The 24505-nt window shown below is 47.0% G+C and overlaps 1 protein-coding gene and 1 pseudogene across 1 annotated transcript; one reads left to right on the top strand and one right to left on the bottom strand.

The window, feature by feature from the left end:
- LOC106630800 (hydrocephalus-inducing protein homolog) overlaps positions 1-2624 on the bottom strand; it is a 111610-nt pseudogene extending 108986 nt beyond the window's left edge.
- LOC129735142 (heat shock factor protein 5-like) lies at positions 17-21561 on the top strand. The gene is made up of 5 exons (XM_055700500.1): positions 17-105; positions 9364-9881; positions 12718-13092; positions 16340-16437; positions 21415-21561. The coding sequence occupies exons 1-5, from the start codon at positions 17-19 to the stop codon at positions 21559-21561; spliced, it is 1227 nt and encodes a 408-aa protein (XP_055556475.1).
- The last annotated feature ends 2944 nt before the right edge of the window (positions 21562-24505 follow it).

Genomic DNA, 24505 nt, shown 5'->3' with positions numbered 1-24505 from the left:
TGGCAAGCCTACACACATGGTTCAGGATGCCCTGCAGGATGTAGAAGACTGCAGCCACCGCTTTCTGACCCAGTTCTGGGCTTCGCCATGCTTGGAGATGGAAATGTAAGGCAGACCACCCCTGTCACAGAGCTGGACGCCCAGACACACAGGCGGAGCTGAGACAGGGAAGGGGAAGGACAACCAAGTCTCTTCCAGGCTTCTTCCCCGGGACAGGGCTTAGCCACCTCCCCTGGGGGAGACGCACACTTTCAGAAAGAGCCCAGAGGCTGAAAATCACAGCACCATCCAAGCTCACGACCATGGACTTGGGGGTACAGGGTTTATATCACTGCCCCCTCTCCGTTCTGTTCCTGGGGTCCTACACAGCCAGCTCTGCTCCCGCAGGGACCAAGCCCCTCCTCCCCTGCCAACACCCCCCCTGCCCCAGCAGCTCACCTCTGCTCTCCTTCACAGCATCCAGCTGCCACCATCCAGTTCAGCTGGGAGCCATCCCTCCCGGTTCACACTTGGCTCCCAGCTGGCTGCCTGCGCTCCTGACAGACACATGCCCAGCAGCACAGGCTGCAGCTAGTCCCAAGGAAGCAGACAGGGGATCACACTCGTGCACAGCGCAGCGCACAAGCGAGCCACCCTGCTCCATCCTAGCGCGGTCTGACCAAACCAGGCTGGTGGCCCTGCTCTCTTTTAGAGGCACAGAGAACTTGGTTCATGCAGGGAGCTGCTCCACCCAGGCTGAAAATCCTTCCCCCCAGCCCCGGGGAAACACTGTTTACACAGCTCTTCTCCTCCTGCAGAAACAAAGGAGCCTACAGCCGCGGGCAAGAGCAGGCACCTTGCATTATTAACCTCTCCTTTGCTGCAGCGTTAGAAGGACACAGAGCACCGTCAGCCAGCGCCCCCCAGAAGCCCTGCTGCGGGCTCCGAGGTCAACCCTGACAGCACAGGCACTCTCCAGCTTCTGAACACCAAAACCCCTGCACAGGGTCTGAAACAGGCACATCAGAAGCACCTTTCCTGTCATCATTGCTGCACCCACGCCATCAAACCCACAGAATAACTGGACACGGCTGCTGTCTTGCAGAGGACACAGAGCTGCAGCAAAGGCAAAGAGCTGCAGTGAGGATCCAGGGAGGGGGGGGAAGTGCTGCCACAGGCAGCTTATACGAGGGGGTGCAGAAGGAGCCTTCACTACCCCCATTTTAACCCATGGAGGAAGAACTCCAGCGCTCGGTTCAAGAAAGGACTGACTGCAACACTCAATCATTTTAGATGCTACCAAAACATCCTCTAACAAATAACTGCAGTCAGATCACTTACCCACTGACACCTGATGAAGTCCCAAATAGGCAGCTCAGTCTTCTTGAGCCAGAACAGGCTTCGTATTTGTTTCCCGATGAGAAAGAAGGAAAATCAAGGTGGCTCCTTTTGTCCGTGTTTCCCCTGCCGCGTTCTGAGCAATGCAGTCCCACACTGTAGGGGAGAACAACGATTTCATTTTGGTTTTGGTAGCACAGACCTGAACGCACAACCCTGGCTTTGCTGTCCCCCTTTTTATACCCATGCTGGGAACCCATTTCGTTTTCTCACTTTGTTTAGTTTACATCTCACTTCCAAACTCTGAACTGCTTCTCTACTTCTTCTCTGAAGCAAGACAGCATTTCAAATGCCTGCATTTTTGAGACATTAACTGTGCAGTTACTTGCAGAGTAAGTTGTTCTCCTCCCATTGCTTTTTTAAAACAAAGCAAAATCTTTGGCCCTAACAAGTGTGATGCCTCCTAGCTTTTCTTTTTCCTTAATACTATGATACCCTTTAATGCAGACAGCTGTCTCTGTGTACATGCAGAAGAAAATTTACAAGCCTCAAGAAGTTAATCACAGTTCAAGGGGAATCTCTGACATGGAAGTCAACAAGGCAGTATCCAAGGCTGCGACTGCCAGAAGACAGTGCCACAGAAGGATGGATAGATTCCGGACAGAGGTTCAGACCTGACTCTGCAAGGTATCGGCACAACATCTCAACCTAGACAAGAAAGGGTACAGCTGTCAAGGACACCCATATCTATGCAGTTACAGGATCGGTCAAGTAGTTGTTCCTGGGGCTGACGCTGCCTTAACCCCAGCCCTCTTGGCCTCCTGTTTCCTCTGGCAGCTAAGAGCCATCTAAGCCCCCACGACACCGAGGACAGAACCATGCTGCAGTACCACCACGCTGTAGGAGCGGGGCTTAGTGGTCTGTCACAGATGCAGAGCAGGAGCAGTCCCTCCTCCCTCACACCCAGCAATTCTCCTCAGCTAGCAGGGTCCTGCCAGGGCATCTCCCATCCCGCCCCATACTGCGGGGCACCACAGGCTGGGGACTACCAGCCCCTCCTCTCCTCCACCCGACATACCCGACCTCCCTCAGAGCCTAAGCACATGGCAGCTCTCTACTGCTTGGCATCACGTGCATTTAAAACCATGGCAATACCCAAGCACCCACGGCCCAGCAAGATCCTCCCACGGTCGGCTCCAGAGACCACGTTAAACGCCACAGACGGTCCTTCCTCCAACTTCTCCAGGCCAAGAAAAAACCCACACGGCCTTAACCCAGTCCACAACAGCTGGGTTGGCATTTGCAGCTTCTGGCACTGCAGGAGCGGGCTGGAAACTAGGACCACGCATGGCAATCAGTTAGCTGAGGGGAATGTGCTCGAGCTTGTCTAGACAACAATTAACATGATGAGGCATGTTTACAGAGCACAGGGGAGTAGGGGACAGATGGTGCCAAGGAAAGGCAACACCTTGCTGTTAAGTGCCGGTAGTTAACCACCAATCAGGGATTGCCTAGTATGCAATGCTTAGCTTCAAGAACCAATTAGTTTAAAACGCGCAGCTTCTGAAAGTGTATAAAAACGCGTGCTTCTGTACAATAAATTGACATTTGCTTGCATCAAGCTGCGTCCCGTCTCTTCATTCGCCGCAAATTGGTGACTCCGACGCGATGCGTTTAAGGATCTAACGTGAAGGGCTCTCGAATCACCTATCTGAGCGACATGCAGCGAATCCCACAGAACTCTGAATGATCTGCTGAAAGGAAGCAGGAGCCGGCCTGAAATCCCTCCGGAGTTGAGAGGTGAGCTGTGGGAAATCCGTAATGGGGAATCAGGCTTCGTCCCCAGAAGGAGACGTTTATGGACTCATAAAGGGTCTTCTAGTCAGATCAGGGAGTCCGTGCCTCAATCTCCTCAAATGGTGACCCCTATGGTGGTGTTCCGAAGCCTTGGAAGAATAAGGACGGAAAAAAGACAGCTCGTGGAAGAGGGCTGCGTTCCGGAGGAGACGGCTTGGCTGAACGATCGTCTTGCTGTCTGGACCAGGCGGACAACCTAAACCCCGAGGATAACGCCTGTATTTATCGAGACAGGTGAGCAGCCAAGAAACTTTAGAGACTTTGAAAGAATGAAAGTGTGTACATACAGCAGACAATTGTATGATGCTGCCGCGGAGGGGAACTCTGTGTCGGGAATGCATTTAGCATCTTGGTGGCAAATTCTGACTACTCTTTGCCAAGTGTGGACTAATTCTACTAACGGTGCTAAACCAGAGGAAGCTGTAAATTCCACCGACAGCGCGACTCTTCTCAAGACACCATCAGTGATGGCGATTCTGTCCACACCTCCTCTGCCCCCAAAGCTTCTGTCACTGGTTGCAGCGACCCTCACAACACAGGACCGAGCACGGGAACAGGACAACTCGGACAATGATTCCATTGACACTGATAAACCTTTTGATCCAGGTCCTATAGATCTGGAAAAGGAGCTAGACCTTTTCCCCACCCCCTCGTCTCTCCTGATGCATTGATTGTATTTTGGGGGAGGGTGAAAGGGGGTCTGAGGGATTGGTGGCAGGAATGCAAGTGGGAAACACTTAAGTGATGGGTTTTGGGAGTCGCTAGGGCATGTTCAGTATTTTGTCAGACAAATCAACCTGCAGAGTGGCAGCCTGTGCAATACAAGGCTGTTACAGAGTTAAGCAAAGCAGTGCGGGAAGGGAGGATTCATAATACATTTGCTATGTCCCTTCTTGAAGTGATGGCAGAGCCTTATAGGCTCACACTGCATGATTGGAAGTCATTGCTTTGTATGGTACTAACTGATACAGTATATGATGTGGTTATCTGATTTTTGTGAGCTATGTGTAGTGGCCTTGACTGAAAACCTTAATCGGGGAATTGCTGTTAACTATGAGCAGTTAGCTGGAGCAATTAACTGTGCCGATTCTGTGACTCAGGCAAGGTATCCCAGGGACAGCTGTTTGCAAATGAATGAGATGGCTATTAAGGCAGTCAGGATGCGGGAGTCTTGCCACAGTCTTGCAGGGTCCTAGAGAGTCACTAACTTTAATACTAACTTGATTGATTGGCTTCAGAATATTTTGCAACAAGTCGAACATCAGGAAGCTCAAGGGTTGCTTTTAAAACAACTGGCTGTGATAATGGCAATGAAAATTGTAAACGGGCAACTTTCACAATCGCAACCCCAACATGTGTCAAATGATTGTCACGCAGAACTCACAGCAGACTGTAATTCTCAGGCTGAGTTCTGGAATGCAGCATAACACATTTTTGCTTCTCTAATCTCTTCTGTAAGAATAGTACACGCTCTTAACTTGCTTAGTAAATTAGGCTGCTAGCTTGCTACACAAAGTAATACTACAAATACTGTTCTTTTTTTTCTGGCTCATTAACAGATGTTGATTCTGTCCATCATATGTTGCTACAGAACCGAGTTGCTATTGATTTTTATTATTAGCACAGGGACACAAGTGTGAAGACTTTGATAGGATGTGTTACGTGAATCTGAGTGACCACTGTGAATTAATTTACAAAAGTATATAAAACTCAAAAGCCTTAAAACAAAGATCTGCAACAGAGCCAGGGGCGGGATGCCTTTGGTCTCTTCTCACAGCTGGGAAACTTTGGGCCATGACTGAAAAGTATTACAGGATTTATTATAATTATCTTTAACCACCTTATTGATGTTTGCCTTATGTCTCCCATACCTTTTTTTCCTATATTCAGTGTTTAGTTGATTGTAACATAAATCAGGTCATGGTCACCCAGCTACACACAACCTTTGCCTCGTCGCAATTAACAAGCAAAAAAGAGGAGGACAGAGAATGTCTGAAGAGAGATATAGGAGAGGAAGCTGGAGAATATTTGACCTAACAAGAGATGAGAAAACAACTAGGTATTGTGAAGGAGACTAGGAAAGATAAACATGGTTATCTAGTGTTTAATAGGTGTCTGCATACTTGTAGTGATATATAGCTATGTAACTACATGAACGATTTCTGCCCTGAGCCTGGTGGAGCATACAGCTGCGGTTTGTGTCCTGGCTCAGAGATGTAAATAGGGGCTTCTCTGTTTTGGTGGAAGTGTTTCTCTTTGCATAAAAAAAGAGGGAATGAAGGGAATGACCCCAGAGGTATGTTCAGAGAAGGCATGCTATGTTTCAAACTTTTTGACTGAACCAGTTCTTGTTTGGTGTGCCCTTCCACCTATGTATAATGTTAATCCAAAAGAAGATGATACTGTTTACACTTTGAATGTCGATCATTGTCTTTCTGTTGATGCTAATGTAGTAGGAGGCTACGATGGGAACGTATTGCAGCGGTTCTTCTCTTATCCGGAGTAACAGCAGGGAAAGCATTAAAGAGTTAAATCACCTTGTTTGGTAGGCGGTTAAGCATGTGAGTCAAAATTGCCGCTGCTTTTTGTTGTTGGTTCAAGGACATGGCTGTGAGGATTTTGATGGTATGTGCTGCGTGGATTTTAGGTGCCCCATTGCAGCAACATGTTATCAAAATCTGAGAAAATGTCAGCCTTTTTGGCATCCATTCACTCAATTGGCAGTATTGTTTGTTTGCTATTACCTTGGTTGCTGTCATGTTTGCAAGGGCCCTGCAGAACATGGCAAACCTGGTACTAGCTGTTCAAAAACAAAAAGGGGAAATTGTAAAATTGTACGGAACAGAGACAGTGGGTTATTTTGCCATTGATAATGTGTCTTAGTTGCTTTTTTATTTGTTCTATTACTTATACCTTGTTTTTACTCGTTCGGTTTCAGGGGTTCTTTTTGTGCAACAGGAAGGGGGAGATGCAGGAGCGGAGCGGGCTGGAAACTAGGACCATGCGTGGCAATCCGTTAGCTGAGGGGAATGTGCTCGAGCTTGTCTAGACAACGATTAACATGATGAGGCATGTTTACAGAGCACAGGGGAGTGGGGGACAGAAGGCGCCAAGGATGGCGCCAAGGAAAGGTAACACCTTTCTGTTAATTGATGGCAGTTAACCACCAATCAAGGATTGCCTAGTATGCAAGGCTTAGCTTCAAGAACCAATCTGTTTCAAACGCGCAGCTTCTGAAAGTGTATAGAAACCCGTGCTTCTGTACAATAAATTGACATTTGCTTGCATCAAGCTGCGTCCCGTCTCTTCATTCGCCGCAGGGGCGTGTGGGCTAACAGCAATTTCATGGGTGAAAAAGAAGGAAAGCACTGAGTCCATAACACAAATTAGTAATAAGCTATTTCTTCTTGCAGCTCCCATCACCTTTGGCTAATAACAATCTTTGACAGCAAAGTAACGATTAAAGTCCTCAGGACCAAATTTAACCCACTGACCATGAAGTGGCAAATGAATCCGCTCTTGTGGCTGAAGTCAAGAATGGCCAGTGGTACCAAAGGGACCGATGTTTCTGTGTGTTAGTTCTAGGGAATCATGCTCTGCATTTCAGTTATGGACTACGTATTGCTGGCTCTGCCCTGAGTTACGGATGATACACTAAAAACCTCACCTGTCCCACCATCAGGTAGTCATGGTCTTCTGGCACTCTCGCTGCACAGGGGGAGAGAAACCCAGATTCATTTCACTGAAGTAATGCAAAAGACAACCTCAGGAATGCCGAGAAGAATTTTTTGTGAAGTGGACATTTTTCTGGATTTTTCAGATTTGCATTCAGTATGCTTTACTTAAGTTTTAGCTGTTTACACTGAGCAACATAATTCTTAATAAATTATTACCGAGGGGAAAAAAAATGCAAAGCCTCTTGGGAAGACGACAGCATGAGGTTACTAGAATCGCAGGCCGTTAATTCCTTGGGTAAAGCAACATCCTTCTGTGGTGCTGGATTTAGCTTTGATGACAACATTGACAAAATTTCTGCTTCTGGTTTAATTTGAAGTGTGAAACTCTGTTAGCCACCCCGCCCAAACACCATTTTCCTCACTTCAGCTATGCGGAAGAGCAGAGGGATATTACTTTCAGTTTAAAAATAGGAACGGTTTCCCATCAGTTTATTCAATTTTGCCCCCTTTCTGGAACTTACTGCGCTTTTACTTGCCTTGGTGGTTAGGGGCTGTGCTGTAAACCAAAGCAATAAGGACGACTTTAGTTAAAGAAGAGGTTTGGGTTTGTACCTTCTTGCTAAGAAATTTTACGACAACTCCAAGATAATGTACTTGAGGTCACGAAACACACAGGTGCTCAGTCTTCTCGCTACTGTCTTGCTTTGAGGGCAGCCAAGAGAGAGGAATGTCATTTTCTTCCGCCACTGCTGGTGACCTGTGGGCAAGATGCAAGCAGAGAGAGAGATCACCGCACTCTTCCTTCCCCGGCTCCCTGCTCTTCTTTGCCTGTTGGTTCGTAGCAGATTCCTGTTCTGCAGCGGTAAGGATGGTTCTGCTGGTTCCTGCAGTCTGCCTGCAGTCACAGCTGGCAGCACAAGGCTGAGGAGAGGGCAGATCTGCACCAGTGCAGCTCAGGCACCGCCTCAGAGCTGTGCCAGCGCACAGTGCAAGCACTCGCAGTGACAAAGGTGCCGCTTAAGAGTTCTGGCCTTTGTGAATATAGCTAATCTTGTTCTTTTTCTTTTTTCCTCTCTCTTTTCTTCACACACACGCACACCCCCACACCCTCCCTTAGCCAAGTAACATTGTGGTACCCAAAACATCCTGTGGCAATTAGTTCCCCGGTTTCCCTGTGATTAAGTACCTGATTTGATTTCTCCTATTTGAAAACCTCCAGTAGTCGTGCTTGCCTCCTTTACGCTAACTACAACTTTACTCCCTATGTTTTTATACAATAACCGCCCCTCTGAAGATTCCTTCTTCAGTATTTCCTTCCGCTGAAGCTAGCTCTTACCCTCGCTGCTGATTTTCTCTGCCCCATTTTAACCCCACCTGATCTGTTCTGGCGTGGGGATCAGAGCTGCACAGGTCTGGGGGGATTTAGGGCAAATGTGACACAATTCCCGATTTGTTCCGCGTTCCTCTGCGCTCCTCATAAATTTGCTTTTCCTTTTGTGAACTGCCAGTGGTTTTTAAGCCGACACTTTGCAACACCTGCTCTGCCGGCAGCATTCCTCCCGGCGGGGTAAGCACCAGCCCGGTGCACCCCCGGCACATGGAGCAGCTCCCCAGCCCCCCGCTGCCCGCGTCCCCCTCTGTCCCCCCCGTCCCCTCCGTCCCCGCCACCCGCGCCCCCGTCCGTCCCCTCCGTCCCCGCCGCCCGCACCCCGCGACAGCGCAGCGGCCCGGGCAGGTCCGGCTGCTCAGCAGAACCCGCCCCCGCCCCGCCCCTCCCTGGGATGCGAGGTGTCACGTGGCCCTGCGGCCCCGCCCCCTTTCCCGCGCGCGGTCCCGGTGCGGCGGGCAGCCGTGGCGGGGCGCGGGGCTGCGGAACGCGTGCTCCCCGCTCTGCCCCGCCTGCAGCCGCTTTCCACGGCCCGGCGCCCGCCCGCGCCGTGGTTCGAGGACCTCCAGGCTGCCGCCGGGACGGCTCCGGGCTGGCGGCGGGGCCGCCCCGAGCGGCAACTTTCGGCCCCGGGCCTCAGCCGCCCGGTCGCTCACGGAAGCTAGGGGAGATGCTGGTGGCAGCGGAGCTGAGGGGCCGGCGGGGTGAGGGGACCGGCGGGGCGGAGGGGGTGGCCGAGGGGACCGGCGGGGCGGAGGGGGATGGCTGAGGGACATGGCCCGGCTGAGGGGACTTGGGGAGCTGAATGGACGGCGGGAGCTGAGGGGGATGGCGGGGCTGAGGGGGGCGGCGGGGCTGAGGGCACCGGCGAGCTGAGGGGGGGCCGGGCTGCGGCCGTGCCGTGCCGAGGGACCGGGGCGCTGCGCGGACCAGCGCCGCGGCGGGGCTGAGGGCCGGGGGCCGCGCGCGGCGGGCGGCGCCTCGCAGGCGGGGCACGTGCCGTTCGGCGCGTGGCGGGGGGAGCGGAGGAGCGGGGCGGCGGTTGAGCGCGGCGTTGGCGCCACCTACCGACACGGACGCGTCGCAGCAGCCCGTCCCCGTCAGTGCCGACACCTTCCCCGCCAGGCTGCGGCGGCTGGTCAACAGCCCGCGCTGCCGCTCCGTTCGCTGGGGCGCCTCCGGCCGGGGGCTGGTCATCAACCGGCCGCGCTGTGAGTGCGAGCTGCTGGGCGCCGGGCCGGCCGTCGCCGCGCAGCCGGGTGGCCGTGGGGCAGCGGCAGCCGCCGGTTTCTTCAAGACCACGAACTTCAGCAGCTTCATGCGACAGCTCAGTCTCTATGGCTTCCGCAAGGTGGGGGTGTTGCCGGGGAGCGGTGTGCTGGGGCCGGGCCCAGAGGGTGGACAAGGCAACGGTGGCAACGGCACCGGGCCCCTGCATCGCTTCCGCAGCCCCCACTTTCGCCGCGACCGCCACGACCTCCTCGTCCACCTGAAGCGCCTGACGAAAGGCAACAAGGCGAAGATGGCAGCGGGCCTGGATGTGACCAGCCGCCCACCCAACCGCTTCCAGCGCTTGCTTGGCACGCCACTGGCCGGGCAACCGCTGCTTCCGCCCTCGACGCTCAGCAATGCCAACAGGCCTGGTGAGTCGGAGTGGGCCGTGTGGGGCCTTGGTGGGTTTTTGAGAAGCGCTGGGTGGCATGGGATTTGGAAATCAGCACTCCCCTGAGGGAGAAGGGTTACCTGTCCTTGCCGGTGGCATCTCAGTTCACCTGGTGTAGGGAAGCTGTCGTTGTTTATGCAGGTAGATCTGCTGCCAGTAAGCATGAGTAGCATGGTTCACATGTATTTCAGGCTGCCTGTAGACTATAGTACAGTCTCCATTGCGTACTACACTAAGAACACCCTTGCCCGATCTCTGTGGAGCTGGCACAGCTCTACCAGATGAACGTTACCGCTTCTTGCCCGTCGGTAAGGATGCCCATCAGTAGGGGTGCTTAATAAGCTGTCATTAATTGTGTGCGAAACAGTGAGTCTTGTGAAGTGATAATTAGAGCATCGTGTTAGTTTTGTGCAAAGGAGGCAAGACCTGGTAGTAAGATTTTTGTCGGTTGTCTCCTGAAAAAGAATTCACAAGCTATGCAGTTTTTAAAACGGATTGCATGAGTAGGTGAGAGCTAATTAGAAAATAATACTGCTGAAAAGCTCTAGAACGTGTTTTCTTTTTTCTAATGCTCTTTGAGAGGATCTGAGTTTTCCCAAGACAAGTCTGAGCCCTCAGGATTATTCCACACGTTTTGTATCGGCCCGAAAGCCTTGTAGCTGGCGCTGTGTAAGGCAGATGTGAATATCTTGCTTTGCAGTGCTCTTGGGCTGCTCTAACTGTGGGCTGCTGCCAGAAGAGCACTCCTGCTTCCCATTCCTTTGGTGGCGTGTTAACTGTCATCTTCCTTGCAGCTGATACAGCAACATGTTGGTTCAGCGCAACGATCGGAGAAGACTTCAACAGCCTTTTTGTGGCTGGCTCCTGGACCCGGGTGATGCACCCCGTGGGTGCAGAGCTGTAAGGCGCGGTGTAGGAGGAGCGGCAGGACTGTGCGACCAGGGGAAGGGGAGAAGCAGTTGACGGTACTGCTCTCTGCAGCACCGGCTGGCATTTAGAGCAGAGTAGGGTATCACCATGCTCGTGGTTACTGTGTCAGGGTAGGGACTGTCATCTAATTCAAGTGGTGTTTTCCGTGATGTGTGTGGAACTGCACGTGCAATACCAAGAAAACAAAATGAAGCATCGGAGAAGGGATGGAACTTATTTCGGCAGGGAGGCTAGGAAGCATTTAAAGTAATGACTTGATGTTAACGTTGTTAAGGCTAAGGTGAGTCATTGCAGACTTCAGTGACATGTGGTTTGATGTAATGCAGACCATTGGTAAAGGAAATTATTAGAAAGAGATGACCTGTTCATTTTTTGTCCTCTGTTTTGATGGCTGCAGTTTCAGAGTTTTTGCTCTAGGAGTCTCATTTTCTAGAAAGACGAACAAGGAAAACACTGGGGTTTCTATGCAGTCAAGTTCTGACAGGCTGACAATGCACTGTTGCGCTCTGTACTGACTATTCAGCGGCATGACTTTGCTGTAAATGTGAGGTAATTTGATAGATAAGAGATACTTGTGTTTGCAAAGCGTCAGTCTGTTCCCAATGTCTTGCAGCATGTAACGCTGTGTTAAACATTCAGGAACAATTCCTGGACAGCAACGGGAGGTGGGTAACTTGGCATCCTGTGGTGTCTTGTGTATGTGTTAGAACTAGATAATCTTCATGTCCCTATCCAAAGGTAAAATATAAACAAAAGGATTTTCATACCCCTGTTCCTTCTCTGTTTATAAATGGTGAAAGTACTGAACAGGAAATAAACGGTCCTATACGTTAAGTCTTAGCAAATCTTCAGGGTCAGCTGGTATTTATTTAGTGATTCTTAATGGTTAAATGTGAACTTGCAGAATAATGACTGTATGTTACTGATTTCTTGAATTAGCGTCCGTCAGAGGAGTGCCAGAGGTAAATGTGAGGCTATTTTTTTTTAAAAAACCTTTTGAGTGAGAATTGGAAACTACAGGTCTGAGAAAGCCTAGCTTCTAGATCAACCCTATTGATGTGAACCATCCTGAAACTTGTAATTCTCATGGCTAAATGCAATCCTGCAGGGGAGTCACAAATGCAGTAGTTCTTAGAGAAATCAATGAGCACAGGCGTTCGGGGTGTTACTGTCAGTGTTTCAAGAAAGGCCCCGAAACAGAAATTGGGCTGTCATGGTATAAAAGCAAATACCATTTCATGAAACAGTAACTGTCTGAGAGAGGAAACTGTAAAATAATAGAGAAGAATAAAAGGACTATCTAGGAAATAACAAAATGGCAAAGTCTGGCATATTTTAGTCTGCACTGAACTAGTTGAGCTGACTGAGGAAAAACTGGCTTTGAATTTTTTTTCTTGACCAAATAAATGACTTGTCATAAAGTACCTGCAAAGTCCTTTGGAGGATTTTGACATTGCCCTTCCCTTAGCTGTTTGTGAGCTGTCAGTAGTGGAGTTTGGTCAAATCTTGCTTTATGATGTCCCTTTTTTAAAATGTATTGTCTGATTTAACACACAGTACTTTCAAAATTGCTTTTGTTTGGTTTAGTAAGTTACTACACTTTCCGATGTATGGCCCATTTCTAAATATGGGTAACTCGTTACTGCCAGTTTAAGGAGGTTGAATGCTACGCAGACACCTGTGTTGGCGCTTCACTCGTGTGCCGCACAGCAGTTCCTGCATGCTCGGGTCTAAGAGTACAGTCTCCTTTCTGGGTTAAGTATGCTGGAGCAAAGGCAGTCTTCCCAAATCATGTTGTAGAGCCTTGGCTCCTCATATTGCCTTTCTTTGCCTGTGAAAACTCCTTTCCTTAACACTTGTTTCGCTTTATTTTGTACCCACTGCAGGACTGCTGACTGGAGGACAGTTTCATCAACTTTACGGTCAAGGTGTTTTCCCTCCTTACTCCTACACGGCAACCTCGTGCCGAGCCCCCAGCACTTCACCAGCACAAAGATTAGGTCCGACTCCAGTCCCTTCCACTTGGATCCAGCAGGGACCACTTGGGTTGCTGCCAGGGCAAGGGGCTTCCCCAGCTTTTCCAGATAAAGGGGCTGCCTTTCCGGTACTCCAGACGCTTCCAACGGGAGCCACGTACACACTCCAGCCTGTGGCTTCTCTTCTGCCGCTTCAGCAAGGGACTCAAAGCGTTGCCGCATCCATTGCAAATTGTAGCAGCTCTGCATCTTCAGTGCCGTACTCACAAACCTGCTATCCAACAGGTATGGAAAAAAATTTCTGCATTTGCTTTTCGAAAATAGATTTTAAAGTGAGACTTTCAAATATTTTTCTATAATACTCTGCCATGTGTATATCTCAAGTGAGAATTAGAAAGTGTCAAGTCTAAAAGGAAGATGGACCTTTAAAGCAAAAGGAGTTTCTGTTTGCTATTCGTGTCCTTCCTCCAGATTTTGCGTGTCCCCTGGTGATTTTCTGGATAGCCTTTCTGTTGAGGTGAAAGGGCGAGGAGAAAGACATTTGTCCAAAACTAGTCGGTGTGAGGCTAACTTTCATTTTTGTTTTTTCAATTAAGCAAAACTTGGACAATGATATTAAAGCACTGAGACCTTGTTAAGAAGTAGTATCCTAGGCCTTGGTCTCATGTTTTTCCAGGTTAAGGTTTTAAACCTTAAAGATCAGTCAAACGTATTGTGTAGAACAGGGGTCCTCAAACTTTCTAAACAGGGGGCCGGCGCGCGGATTAGGTGGCCGGAAGTCATCTGCGGCTGCTTGGTTTCCCCCTCCCACCCCCGGCAGGGTGGTGGTGGTGTGGGGGTTCTGTAAATACGGGGGGGCGGATTGAGGACCCTGGGGGGCCATATCTGGCCCACGGGTCGTAGTTTGAGGACTCCTGGTGTAGAATATTTCATTCTGCTCGTACTGTTTTTGTATCTAAATTTTTTTTTCTTGCTTAGCTTCTTTTTGTTGTATTTTTTTATGCACTGAAGACTAGAAAGTACAAAAGTCTTGGCTCCTTTCTTTTTTCGAAATTATTTCTGCCACAATTGTCAGTCTCACTTAATCACTTGATTACAAAATAAATCAGTCTCGCTTCAGTGTTTTTATTCTTCAGAAGAGGAGTTGAAGCAAATTACTGTTCTTTTCCTTGCCCTTACCTTGAATTGGAAAAATCACGATAGGTTATTTTCTGGGGAGTGGTGGTCTGTTTGTTGTTGTTTTGTGGTGTGTTTGTTTAATTTCCCTAAAACTTCTGAAATTCAGAACAGTGACCCTTTCCTTGAACAAACTAAAGCTCAGTTATTATTCTTTCCTTCTGCCTGCTCCTCCTTTGGCAGCCGCACCTTCACAAAGACAGCTATCTGTCCCTGTTTAGAAATCCTACACAGTGAAATCATTACATCTTTTGTGCATCTCTTCTGAGACCTCTGCTGAGAACATTTCAGGCAATAATCGCTAGTTTCCATAACGTCATTTTTGTCAAGGAAGGGTTCTGAGGAGCTGGGCATTTCTTGTAGACACACTTAAATGTTTAAGAGACAGGCAACTTCTGCCACGTGCTCCTTGCCTTGTGCCCCTTATGCAGAGATTACTGTGGTGGCCAAAGTGTGGAGCCTGCCTTACCAGCTGCTAACTATTAAGTCTTCTCCCAGGAGCAGGTGTCCTGAGAATCACAGAATGGTTTGGGTTGGAAGGGACCTTAAAGATCAGCAAGTTCCCACCCCCCTGCCGTGGGCAGGGACACCTTCTATTAGTTCAGGTTGCTCCAAGCCTCATCCAGAATACTTGCTTCATTAAGGTGGGAGGTGGGAGGTGGTCCCCGCTTTGCATTTCTATGGTTACAGAGCATAGGCTGAAACTCATCATGATGAATTGTAGTTGTCTCTATCTCAGCTAAGGCCCCAGCCCTCTTCCGTAGTCAAGGGAAGGAAAGGGGCGTCTCGGGTGCGATTCACGTTGCTCGGTTTAGAGTTTGTCTTGGGGTAAGATTCCTGGTGTCCTGGAAGTGCCTGTTTTGAAGTACTGCCTGTAGGGGAGCTGAGGGAGACCAGCGTAGATTTAGACATGAATATGGAGAGCTCTCTCACTGGGTGACGCTCGTTGCTTTAAGTTTAAAGGATAACTTGGCTATGTTGCTCAGGTAGAATCTTCTGGGGTGGGAGGTGGGTGTGAGAATGCGGTGAAAACATACCAAATTTTGCAAGGTGTAATCAAAACTAAAATGCAGAAACTTAGGGAATCTGAGGCGTTTGAAACCTCCAGTGAATTAATTAGCATTTCTGAGAGTGTAAGTGACATTTCACTGGAGTATGATAAATCTTTTAATTTTCACTGTCGCTCTAGGACTGTCTCAGCGGTTTTACTTCTGTGCCTGTGTATCTCTTAATCTCTCCGCTATCCTTTCTTCTGTATATTATAACATACAGAATGCTGAAAGCGTGTTTCTTCAGATGTCCACATGAAAAAGTCTGGTTTCCTTCATCATGAGAGCACAGCAGCAAGATTAGTTTGTTTGGAAAGTGATAGTTAACCTTAAGATACGTATTTAATAAGTGAGAGAACTGAAGAATGTATGTTCAATCTTATTCTTGACTCTCCATTTCACTTTTGAAGTCCCATTAAATGAAATCAAAGTAGAACTTTCTGAAAAGATTTCTTTTTATGTGTATTCAAACTTGTTTGTTAACTTCCGTGACAAAAAAATTCCCTGGTTTTTCATTATGATTCTTATTGAAAAGTCAGTAAAATAAAATATGCTCGTCTAAGTCTCTTTTTCCCCACTAGCCTTAGACCATAATTATTGTAAGGATTTAGTTCTGTTTACTTTCGGCTATCTGCAAAACCTTTGACAGTAGTAGAATCGGGTGAAAGAAATGCGTTGAAGCTTTATTATCCGAGAGTGTCTAATAATGAAAAATCAGTCATGGAGACCATGTGAGACATGTTAGTTATTGGTGCCACCTGACAGTGCAAGTCCAATCGCGCCTTTGGCATACATCTGTGCCTGTAGGGTTCATTTACATATGAAAACCTTTCTGGTGAGTGGTAGTTCAGGAGTAGTCATGATATTCTTCGGAATGACACACTCTGGGTTAAGATAATTCATTTTCTTTGTAAGTCTTAAAATTCACATGGTCACAAGTGTGTATGTGTGTATGAACACCTAGGCTCAGCTATGTGAATGCACTTTGTGGTGTATTGTGACAAGAAACTCAAGCAGCCAAGTCAAAAAGGTGATATTAAGACAGAAAAGACTGATGATGAAGTTTCTGCATGTATGTGTGTGTTTTATCAATTTTACAATATATATTTTTAATATATCTATACATATCTTAAAATAAGTATTTTTAAGATTAAGAAATTGGTCTTAAAATGACTTGGGAGGTAACAATAAATTTCTGGAATTTCGCTTACTGTGTGATTATTGAAATGTTTAATCGAAGTAAGCAATAGAACTGCACACCAGACACAAGTTCCGGCAGTCTGATAGCTGTGTTTGAATTCTTGCAGCCACACCACAGAGCTGTTCAGCAGCAGCCCACACAGATCCTCTGGCTGGCTGTGCTGGTCCTACTGCTTCAGCGTGCACCCACGACAGCTTTCTCCAGGTGAGCGTAGCCTACTGAAAGGAGGTGAAAGCGAAGGAGACTGTATGAATGAGCTGCAGGTTTATACACTTGTGAAATTAAGGATATAAATTTGAAAATTGATCTGCTTGATAAAGTGAAAGTGATGTGGTTTACAAATACCTATTTCAAAGAACCACTGAATGTTAAACGGGTAGTTTTGTAATTCAGGTTAGGTTTCAGGGTAGCAGCATAGTGGGTGTCCTCATCAGCGGAGTGTTTTTTTGCTTGACTTCACCAGAATCACTTTTAGTTAATGAGCCTGCATTTGTATTGGAAGAATGTTCTTGCCTGGACAAAAAGAGATTCTTTAATATTATGAAAATACTGAGAAGCAGCTCCACTTCTTTGTCCCGGACAGCTTCCTGCAGTCCTGAGTTTCATTTGTTGAACGAGAAAAACTAAGGTGACTTTTTGGAATGGGCCCCGCCTCAGAGATCTCTTATTAAAGATAACTCCAGTACTTCCTGTAAATGCGTTATGTAATTCTACTGGAAACTGCACCTTATTTGGGGGCCTGGCTTATCAGATATCAGAAGATCTTTAGTAAGAATGCAAGGGCTTCCTTTTCTATTACAGCGTAACACATATACTTTTTTCCCCCCTCACAGAGGACAAGCGAAGCAAGTTATGCTTATGTGTGTTGAAAAAGGGTTGACCTACCCAAGCTTGATCATCCAGTTTCCTGTCTTGCAAATATCAACCTTTGTCTTTTATTCATGAGTTTTTTTAAAAAATAAGCTTATCCAAGATGGGCAGGTTATGGCCTGGATAACACGTTAGTGTAAGGCTATAAATAGCCAACAGCCAGTCATGCCGTCGATATTGTAGTATTTATTTTTCGCGCAGTGCATCTTTGTCCTCTCACTTTGATCGTGAGCTGCTTTTTTCATCCAGGACGCGAGGATCCGTCTGAGCGATGGGAAGTCACAATTAAATAGCTTATCTCAGAAGGCCGAGATCAATGGGATAGTAAATCATTCCAAAGGAGTTGTCAAAGGTGGTGTTGTGGCTAGATTGAAGGGTAATATACGGTGTCCAAAGGGTCTAGTAAAACTCAGTTGTTTGGAGAAGCAAGTCCGTGGGCAGTGTGTGGAGTCAGAAGAGCTTTAGGCCACTTGCTAGTGGTTGCTTTGTTTCCTGGAAACCCCCAGCAAAAAGCTGCCGAGCATCTGGGCAGAGACTGCGGGAAGGCGATCCTCTGCGTGAGAAGGCCAAAGGCGAGCAGTGCCCTGTATCAGTTCCACCAGGTCAGTAACCGGCTGTCTCTGAGCAGGGTAACACAGCTATCGTACCGCGTGGATCAACGGGACTTCTAGAGATTTCCGAGTCTTAGCATAGCCTAGGTCATTTCTCCTGGAACGTGGTGACAGGCTGTGCAGGTGGTACAGAAGACAGCAGTTTGCCTGCGGTTCTCGCTGAGCTGTGGGGAATAATCAGTTTGCCTTTTGTGTGTTCTGGGGCATATACTTCCCCAAACTTCTGCTGGGGGATGTGGCAAGCTGCAGTATTGAGCATCCTGCCCGGCTGGCGTATTGATCATCCATCAGTAACCACTTGCACAAATCCTCAAAAGCGGTAAAATTCATCAGCCCTGGCTGACTAAGCATTTTTATTGTTCCTCACAAAAAATAGAACTATTGCATGGTATATTTCCTATCGTTCCACTCAATACCTTCCACCAGTTGCAGGAATTCAGTGCAATGCTGTTGAAGCGTGGTTTGCGGGGCGTTTTAGGCTGTTTGGTCCCGCTGTGCGCTGCTAGATAGGAGTGGCAGAGCCTATACGAAACTGCCGGGCCAGTCCCGAAGACAGCGAACCGTATCGGCGCACTAGCAGTCAGCAAGCTGGTTACCAGCCCCGTTTCTGTTGGATCCAGACGGTGCTTTGTGGTCTCAGAAGGAAAAGCTGGCACTCTCGGACAAGGAAGCTTAAACCTTGTGCTGTTCTTACTGGGTCTTGCAGAGAGCATCACTTTTTAAGTTTAGGAGAGATTAAGACAGGTGGAGTTTCTGGGTCTTGGAGGCCAGCTGCTGGGCTTGTACAGTACGCACCTGAGCTGCTGAAAGTGTTAGGTGACCCTGCCTGGAACACGGGCAGACCAGGCCGGTAACTAACTGGTTGGTTGGCTGCAGTTTGCTCTCCAGGAAAAGCTGCAGAGAATTACTGCGTGGAATGGCAAGGGGGCAGAGGTGGTTATACCCAGACATGGTGGCTGATGATGGTGTATCTCACCAGGTTTCTGAAATCGGGGTTTCAGAGGTTTGTATTACACTCTCATCACGGTTGGTTACAAAACAGGGAGCTCGGGTACAACTTCTTACCCATTTTCCATTAGGATTCTCTTAAGTGGGGTTTGGATTAGTGTGATGAATCGGTATCCTTGGGTAGGAATGAGTCTTTTGAGAGACCTGCTGCTATCTTCTGCAGCAGCAGTGCTGGCAGCTCACAACCATTAGCTCAATACTTCCCCACTGCTTTATCATAGATGTGAACTGAGGCTACATGTTGGATTTCAGCGATTATTTTTTTTTTCCTGCCCTCACCTCATTTTTATTTTTTTTTTTTTAATAGCAGCCCTGCTGTTTGATTATTGCTATTACCATGGTTATTAAGCTGTCAGTATTTCCTTGTGGAACTGAAGCAAGAGGTAACAGGAAATGGAAGAAATAAACGTGCAAGAAAAAAGAAGAAAAACTTTCTATTTGTAGTAAGGAATGATAATCAGCCATGTTATTTCAAAAAGAAATCAAGTCTGAATTCCGATTGCCCAAGCACTCAAGCCAGATTTGTGTAGTGCTAGCAGTCCCTGAAAAGGTGTGGTTGTGCTTTAATTCCTGCTCACGCTATGCTAATCTTATAAGTGAAATGCCCATCTTCTCTTTCACCACTTTTGCTAAGTCAGACCATTTTTCCTCTTGAGCTTGCATGACCAGCAAGCTATTAGTCTTTCAAGCCCTGACTTCTCAATCTTTTATTGGTTTTCCTTGTTTCATTGCTGCCCCCCCCCCCATCCTCGTCTGTCATATCTTTTCCAGGTGAACTAAAAGGATTTAAATTGTACCTTTGTGTGGCTCCTTTCTCCTGTTGGAAATACATACGAGATCCTGTAGTGCATCCAAGAGGACAATATGTGCTATAACAGCTTCAAGCTGAGGTCCCCTAAGAAGAGGCAGAAAAAGATTCAGTATGGGTGGGTTGGTTGGTCGGTTTTTGGCAGGGATGATCTTATTCCTGGACGGTTTGGTAACCCAGATCTTAATTAAAATCCTGACTACTTACGACAGTAAACAAGCAATGCAACAGAAATGAAACACCTTGTTAACATTTTTAAAAAATAGAACTGAAAAAAAAATCAAATGAGAGGCATAATGTTTGAACCTATCTCATAAAAACATAAAGGTGGCTTAGCCTTTAATGAAAAGATTTTGCTTAACTTAACCTAAATTTCTCAAATTCCAGGTTTTATTTTCCCCTCTGTTTCCCCCCACCCTCCACAGTTTGTGGCTATCTACAAACTGGCACATCTACACAAATCCACACTAGGACTTGACTTCACACACCCAGGAGACGGGATCTCATCTCTTTGTGGTATCTCCTTCAGGGAGAGACCAAGTCCTTCACTGGCATTTGATCTGATACGGCTTTTCTAGTAGGTGATCCTGCAGCTTCCTGTTTCTAATTTACTCGTCTCTGGAAGTAGCTTTTCATTAACCATGACCTCAGCTAGAAGGTCTAAGGATAGTCAGGCACTAAGGACTAATCCTTCATGCTGGATCTCTTCCAAAAGAAGGCTGTATTTTAAATAGACCTGAGTTTCTGTTCAACATCGTTGTATGACTTGTATTTGTCAGAAGAAATGACCCTTCTAGTGTCCTTTGAGTCACCTCCAGAAGAAGTAGCAGTACAGACACTGGCTGTTAAAATGTCATCTATTATTTCACTTGGGTAGGACTTGATGCTTTGGAAAAACTCTGTCATTGTCTTCGTTCTGTTTTAAAGGTTATTCGATATATATGAATTCTACTAAAAAAATCATCACTGGATTGCTGATTGTGTCCTGTCGTCCTGTGATGTCATTACAGTGAAAAATTTTAGTAGTGTTCAGACCTGATCTGTGATGGCAAAGGCAGTCTCTGTAGGTTCTACAAGAAGGGTTTCTGACCTGAAATTCTGTCGGGTTTTTACGCAGATTGATGCAGACTTTGGGTTGTGCCTTTGTGGGACCCTGTCATGACAGGAGAGTCCAGATGTGAGGCTGTGACAGGCAGGGCAGTTTTACAGTATTTGCTGTCATCGGTATTTGAACTCCCACTCCTCCTGGGACTGGGGCATCCCTGGGGGGCACCCCTTGTGTAGATGTGCCTATGGACAGTCGCTTGAGGAGGAAAATGATGTTATTGGTTAAGAAGCGGTGAGTTCCTCAAGTTGTGTTGTCCATATGCACATTTACAGCATATGGACCTTTTTCTTTTGCTTAAAAATGTTGTGGTTTATACTGGGTTTATACACAACAGGAATGCTTGAGTTTCAGAAGGAACTGAAGGCGGGTGGATTTTCTCTCTCATTTTCTGTTACATATGTGGCACGTGAAGAGGGTGGTTCTAGTGTACCCCCACAGGTCCTACTAAGACCAGAAGTCTCTGATTTGAATGCTTGGGTATATTTAACACCTGCGGTGCAAAGGGTGTGCAGACAATGCATCTGCAGGCATACACCAGCTCCTCTCCAGGATAGACCATGAATAGAAGAAAGGAAGTGTGCCAAGAGTAAGGTGGTTAATGAAAACCAAGACAAAGTAGTAGCTTTTTTTTTTTCTTCTTCTGGTTAAACTTGCTATTTTAACTGAGAATAACAGACAATCTTTCAAGCTTTTGGATAAATGGATAAACAGAATCAATACACATCCTGTCATGGTAATTTTTTATACAAAAGTTCACTGTATTTTGTTTTTTCCAGAATCCTCCAATGCAGTCATCTTATGAAGCTGAACTGATGCCATCTGACTGGCTATGTAATATATCTGAAGAAAACAAGAAGGCAGAAGTCGGTCTTGAAGCCATGTTTCAGGTTGCCGATGAGGTGCATTCAATCATGCAAAGCTGAAAAGTGGAAGTGGCACCTGTAGAGAGCCAGAGTTCAATCCTGGAGCTTAATGGAAATCAGGCACTGCCTGTTAATAGTTACGCACCTTCTTCAACTGAGGAAAGCCAGCTGGAACGTCTCACTCCTGTAACTTCAGACACGTCATTTCTGGTGGCAGCAGATCGAACACTGAATTTGTCTCCATTACAGCCTTCTGACATTCTTTGTGCTGCCGATCCCACTCTGTCTATAGAAACTGCTGCTGCTGCTAAAATACTACAAGAACTTCTGACCACACAGGAAGCAGATGAAGAACGGAGCAAAGAACCACATCACCGCCCAGCTGAGTTCTCCCTCATGATTTTTCAGGAAGAATTGTTCAGTCCAGAGCAGGTAAGGGGTAAAGGGAGGTAAACCAACATCTTTCTTGAGCTAACTATATTTGATAGTAATACTAGGGTCTGGACCGATAGCTTTTTCAATATTCTTGCCTGCTCAAGAACCGAAGGCTTCTTTAATTAAGCTGTTAATGGATAGTGAAGGGTTTGCTTGGTAAAGCAAGATATAAAAAGAAGACGGAATGAAAAAGTATCCCATGTTAATGAGCATGACATGTGTCAGCCTGTTGGCCAAGTTAGGGTGTTCATTTGCATGGGAAACATGTGTAGTGCAGGTGTATTCGTGGTGATGAAGTGGATGCTTTTTTAGGTTGTAACATACCGTCTTTTAATCTCCAACAAAGAAGAGTATTTTGAGAATTGCCACTGGAGGCAGATTTTTGCTTAAATTTAGATAAACGGTTAGATTGTTTCTGATAAATAGTTATTAAGTTCTGTTTTCAGTGGAAAGTATAGTCTTTTGACATTTGAATGGTATAAAGCATCTTCATTGGTTTAGACTTTGTGGTGTACAACAAGTTGTAATTGTACTTCAGTCTACCTGGAGCTGGTCTTCCCTGTATGTAAAATTGTAAGTCTCATGAGGGGTGAGGGGCATTCTAGATGTCACTCTGTTAAGGCAGCAAATGCATGCTCTGCGCTTTTTTTGGTTTGTTTTGAAAACAAAGTAAACTCAGGAGATTGACTGCATCTGTTTCTCCTGCATGAGACCTACCTTGCATGTAGGCACTCAAAATCTCATTTTTGTGTATGCATTGAAGCTACTGTTTTATTGTTCTGTCGGTAGCTTGACGCCTTCACTGAAGTTTCTAGATCGGAAATCATCAGCTGGTGCAAACCTCCCATTGTTGCTTTCAGCCAGCGTTATAAAGATTAGTCATCTTCCTCTTGGGTATCTTTCTAGAAAGGGCTGTGTATTCTGATCAAGCCTCTGCATAGCTCAAGCCTAGACTAGACTGTTCTGCTCCGTACTGTGTAGGGAAGAGCACATCCCTGTGCTAGTGCATAGAGTCGGCAGCACTCCTTAATTGGTGCCCACTCAATATATTAAGCGTTGACCGCACTTTAAATGTTGTCAGTTTCGAGAATTTTTGAACTGCATTTTTAGAATGATAGGTTGTCCCTTGTTGAAGGCCTTTGGAGTCCATGACCTGAAATTCCTTGTCAAGAACTGGGGGAATTAAGCGCATGAACCACGTAGTTGTTTGGGAGGGAGGTTTTGTATATTTGTGAGAATCCTGATGTTGGTCCTGGACCGTAACTGGTTAAATAACTGGCCTCATTTTTTGAGCAATTGAAAAGCAATTCAGGGACTGTTCAGCGTTTTGTTTGACAGATTCCCTCTTTCTGTTAGAACTACTCTTTAACTAGTCTCCTCCTCCCAAACTCAGGAGAGGGAAGGTTAACTTAACACCCTGCTTGTCCAGAGCCTGCGGTCATGGCAGGTGCCGAACTCTCCAGAGGAGGCTTCTGTGCCTGTACTCCTCACATCAGGCTCCAGCACAGTTTTCTTCCTCATCCCTGAGTCTGGAAGCACTCAGGCTTTCAGCGGCTGTTGGCACCATGTGTTTTAGAGCAAGCTTGTGACAGAATAGTGGGCGTGCACAGAAGACCGCTCTGTTCCTCTCTATACGAGCAGAGGGGGAGCAAATTCCTCCACTGTTCGTACAAGAGCATCAGAACAGCTCTGCTGGGTCAGATCAAAGGTTTGTCTTGCCCAGCGTCAAGTCTCAAAACAACAGCTGTAATCTGATGTGTAGGGAAGAGCAAGAACAAGGCCCGCAAACAGAGCAGGGCATTCCTGCTTATACTTTCCAGCTACTTTCAGCCCGAGGACTTGCGATGATGCTGTGTACTTCATCTTGGGTTTCTGCTCTGTGGACTGAAGTCAGCCCTTGAAACTGTCGGTTTTAGCATACGGGACCTTTTGACCAAGCTGGTACTTTGCTCACGGGCTATTCCTGCACGAAGAGCTTCCTTTTGTGCGTGGCTGTTAGTAGTTTCATGTGATGCTTCCCCATTTCCGTCTCAGAAGGGACATTCAGCTGTCATCCCTGGCTGCTTACTGCATGTCACTTGTGACTTTCCGCATCGCTTATCACAGCCGCCTCAGTAGTCGCCTTTCCTGACTGTACAGCCCTGCTGTAGCTTCCTCTGCGTGGCAGCTGCTCTGCACCTCTGGTTAGCATTGGAATTGTTCTCAACTTGTTCTAGTACATCCTCTTCTGAAATGAAGAGAACATTTTTACAGTGACACAAAGATGTTTGCTGTTTTGTTTTCTGTTTCGTTCAGGTATTTCCCAGCATTTAATTACTCTTGTGACCAGCACTGAGCCTTGAACTGTCTTCCTCATAGAAGTAACAGTTTAGTAGAAACCTGCTTTATTCTGCTTTCCCGATTTCCTAAAAGACAGCAAATTAAAGAGCAGTTCTTTACGTGAAAAGAGTTAGTACATTCAACAGTTCAGATCCAGTGTTGCCCTCTCAGCCTCAGTGAATTTCTGTCCTAGACTTTTACAGGCTTTGGCCTTTAATGGGCATATTTTATTCCACTCCTACTCCTAAGA

The sequence above is a fragment of the Falco cherrug genome, unplaced genomic scaffold (genome assembly GCF_023634085.1).
Source record: "Falco cherrug isolate bFalChe1 unplaced genomic scaffold, bFalChe1.pri scaffold_41, whole genome shotgun sequence".
Lineage (NCBI taxonomy): Eukaryota > Metazoa > Chordata > Aves > Falconiformes > Falconidae > Falco > Falco cherrug.
The sequence above is the reverse complement of the archived record's forward strand: the minus strand, read 5'-3'. Positions and strand labels throughout refer to the sequence as shown.

Excerpts from the sequence above, each read along its gene's own strand:
- LOC129735142 (XM_055700500.1), top strand. The coding sequence starts at position 17 with ATGGTTCAGGATGCCCTGCAGGATGTAGAAGACTGCAGCCACCGCTTT. Across the intron at positions 9,882-12,717 it reads CAGCAATGCCAACAGGCCTG|GACTGCTGACTGGAGGACAG; the intron begins GTGAGTCGGAGT and ends TACCCACTGCAG. Across the intron at positions 16,438-21,414 it reads CCCACGACAGCTTTCTCCAG|AATCCTCCAATGCAGTCATC; the intron begins GTGAGCGTAGCC and ends TGTTTTTTCCAG.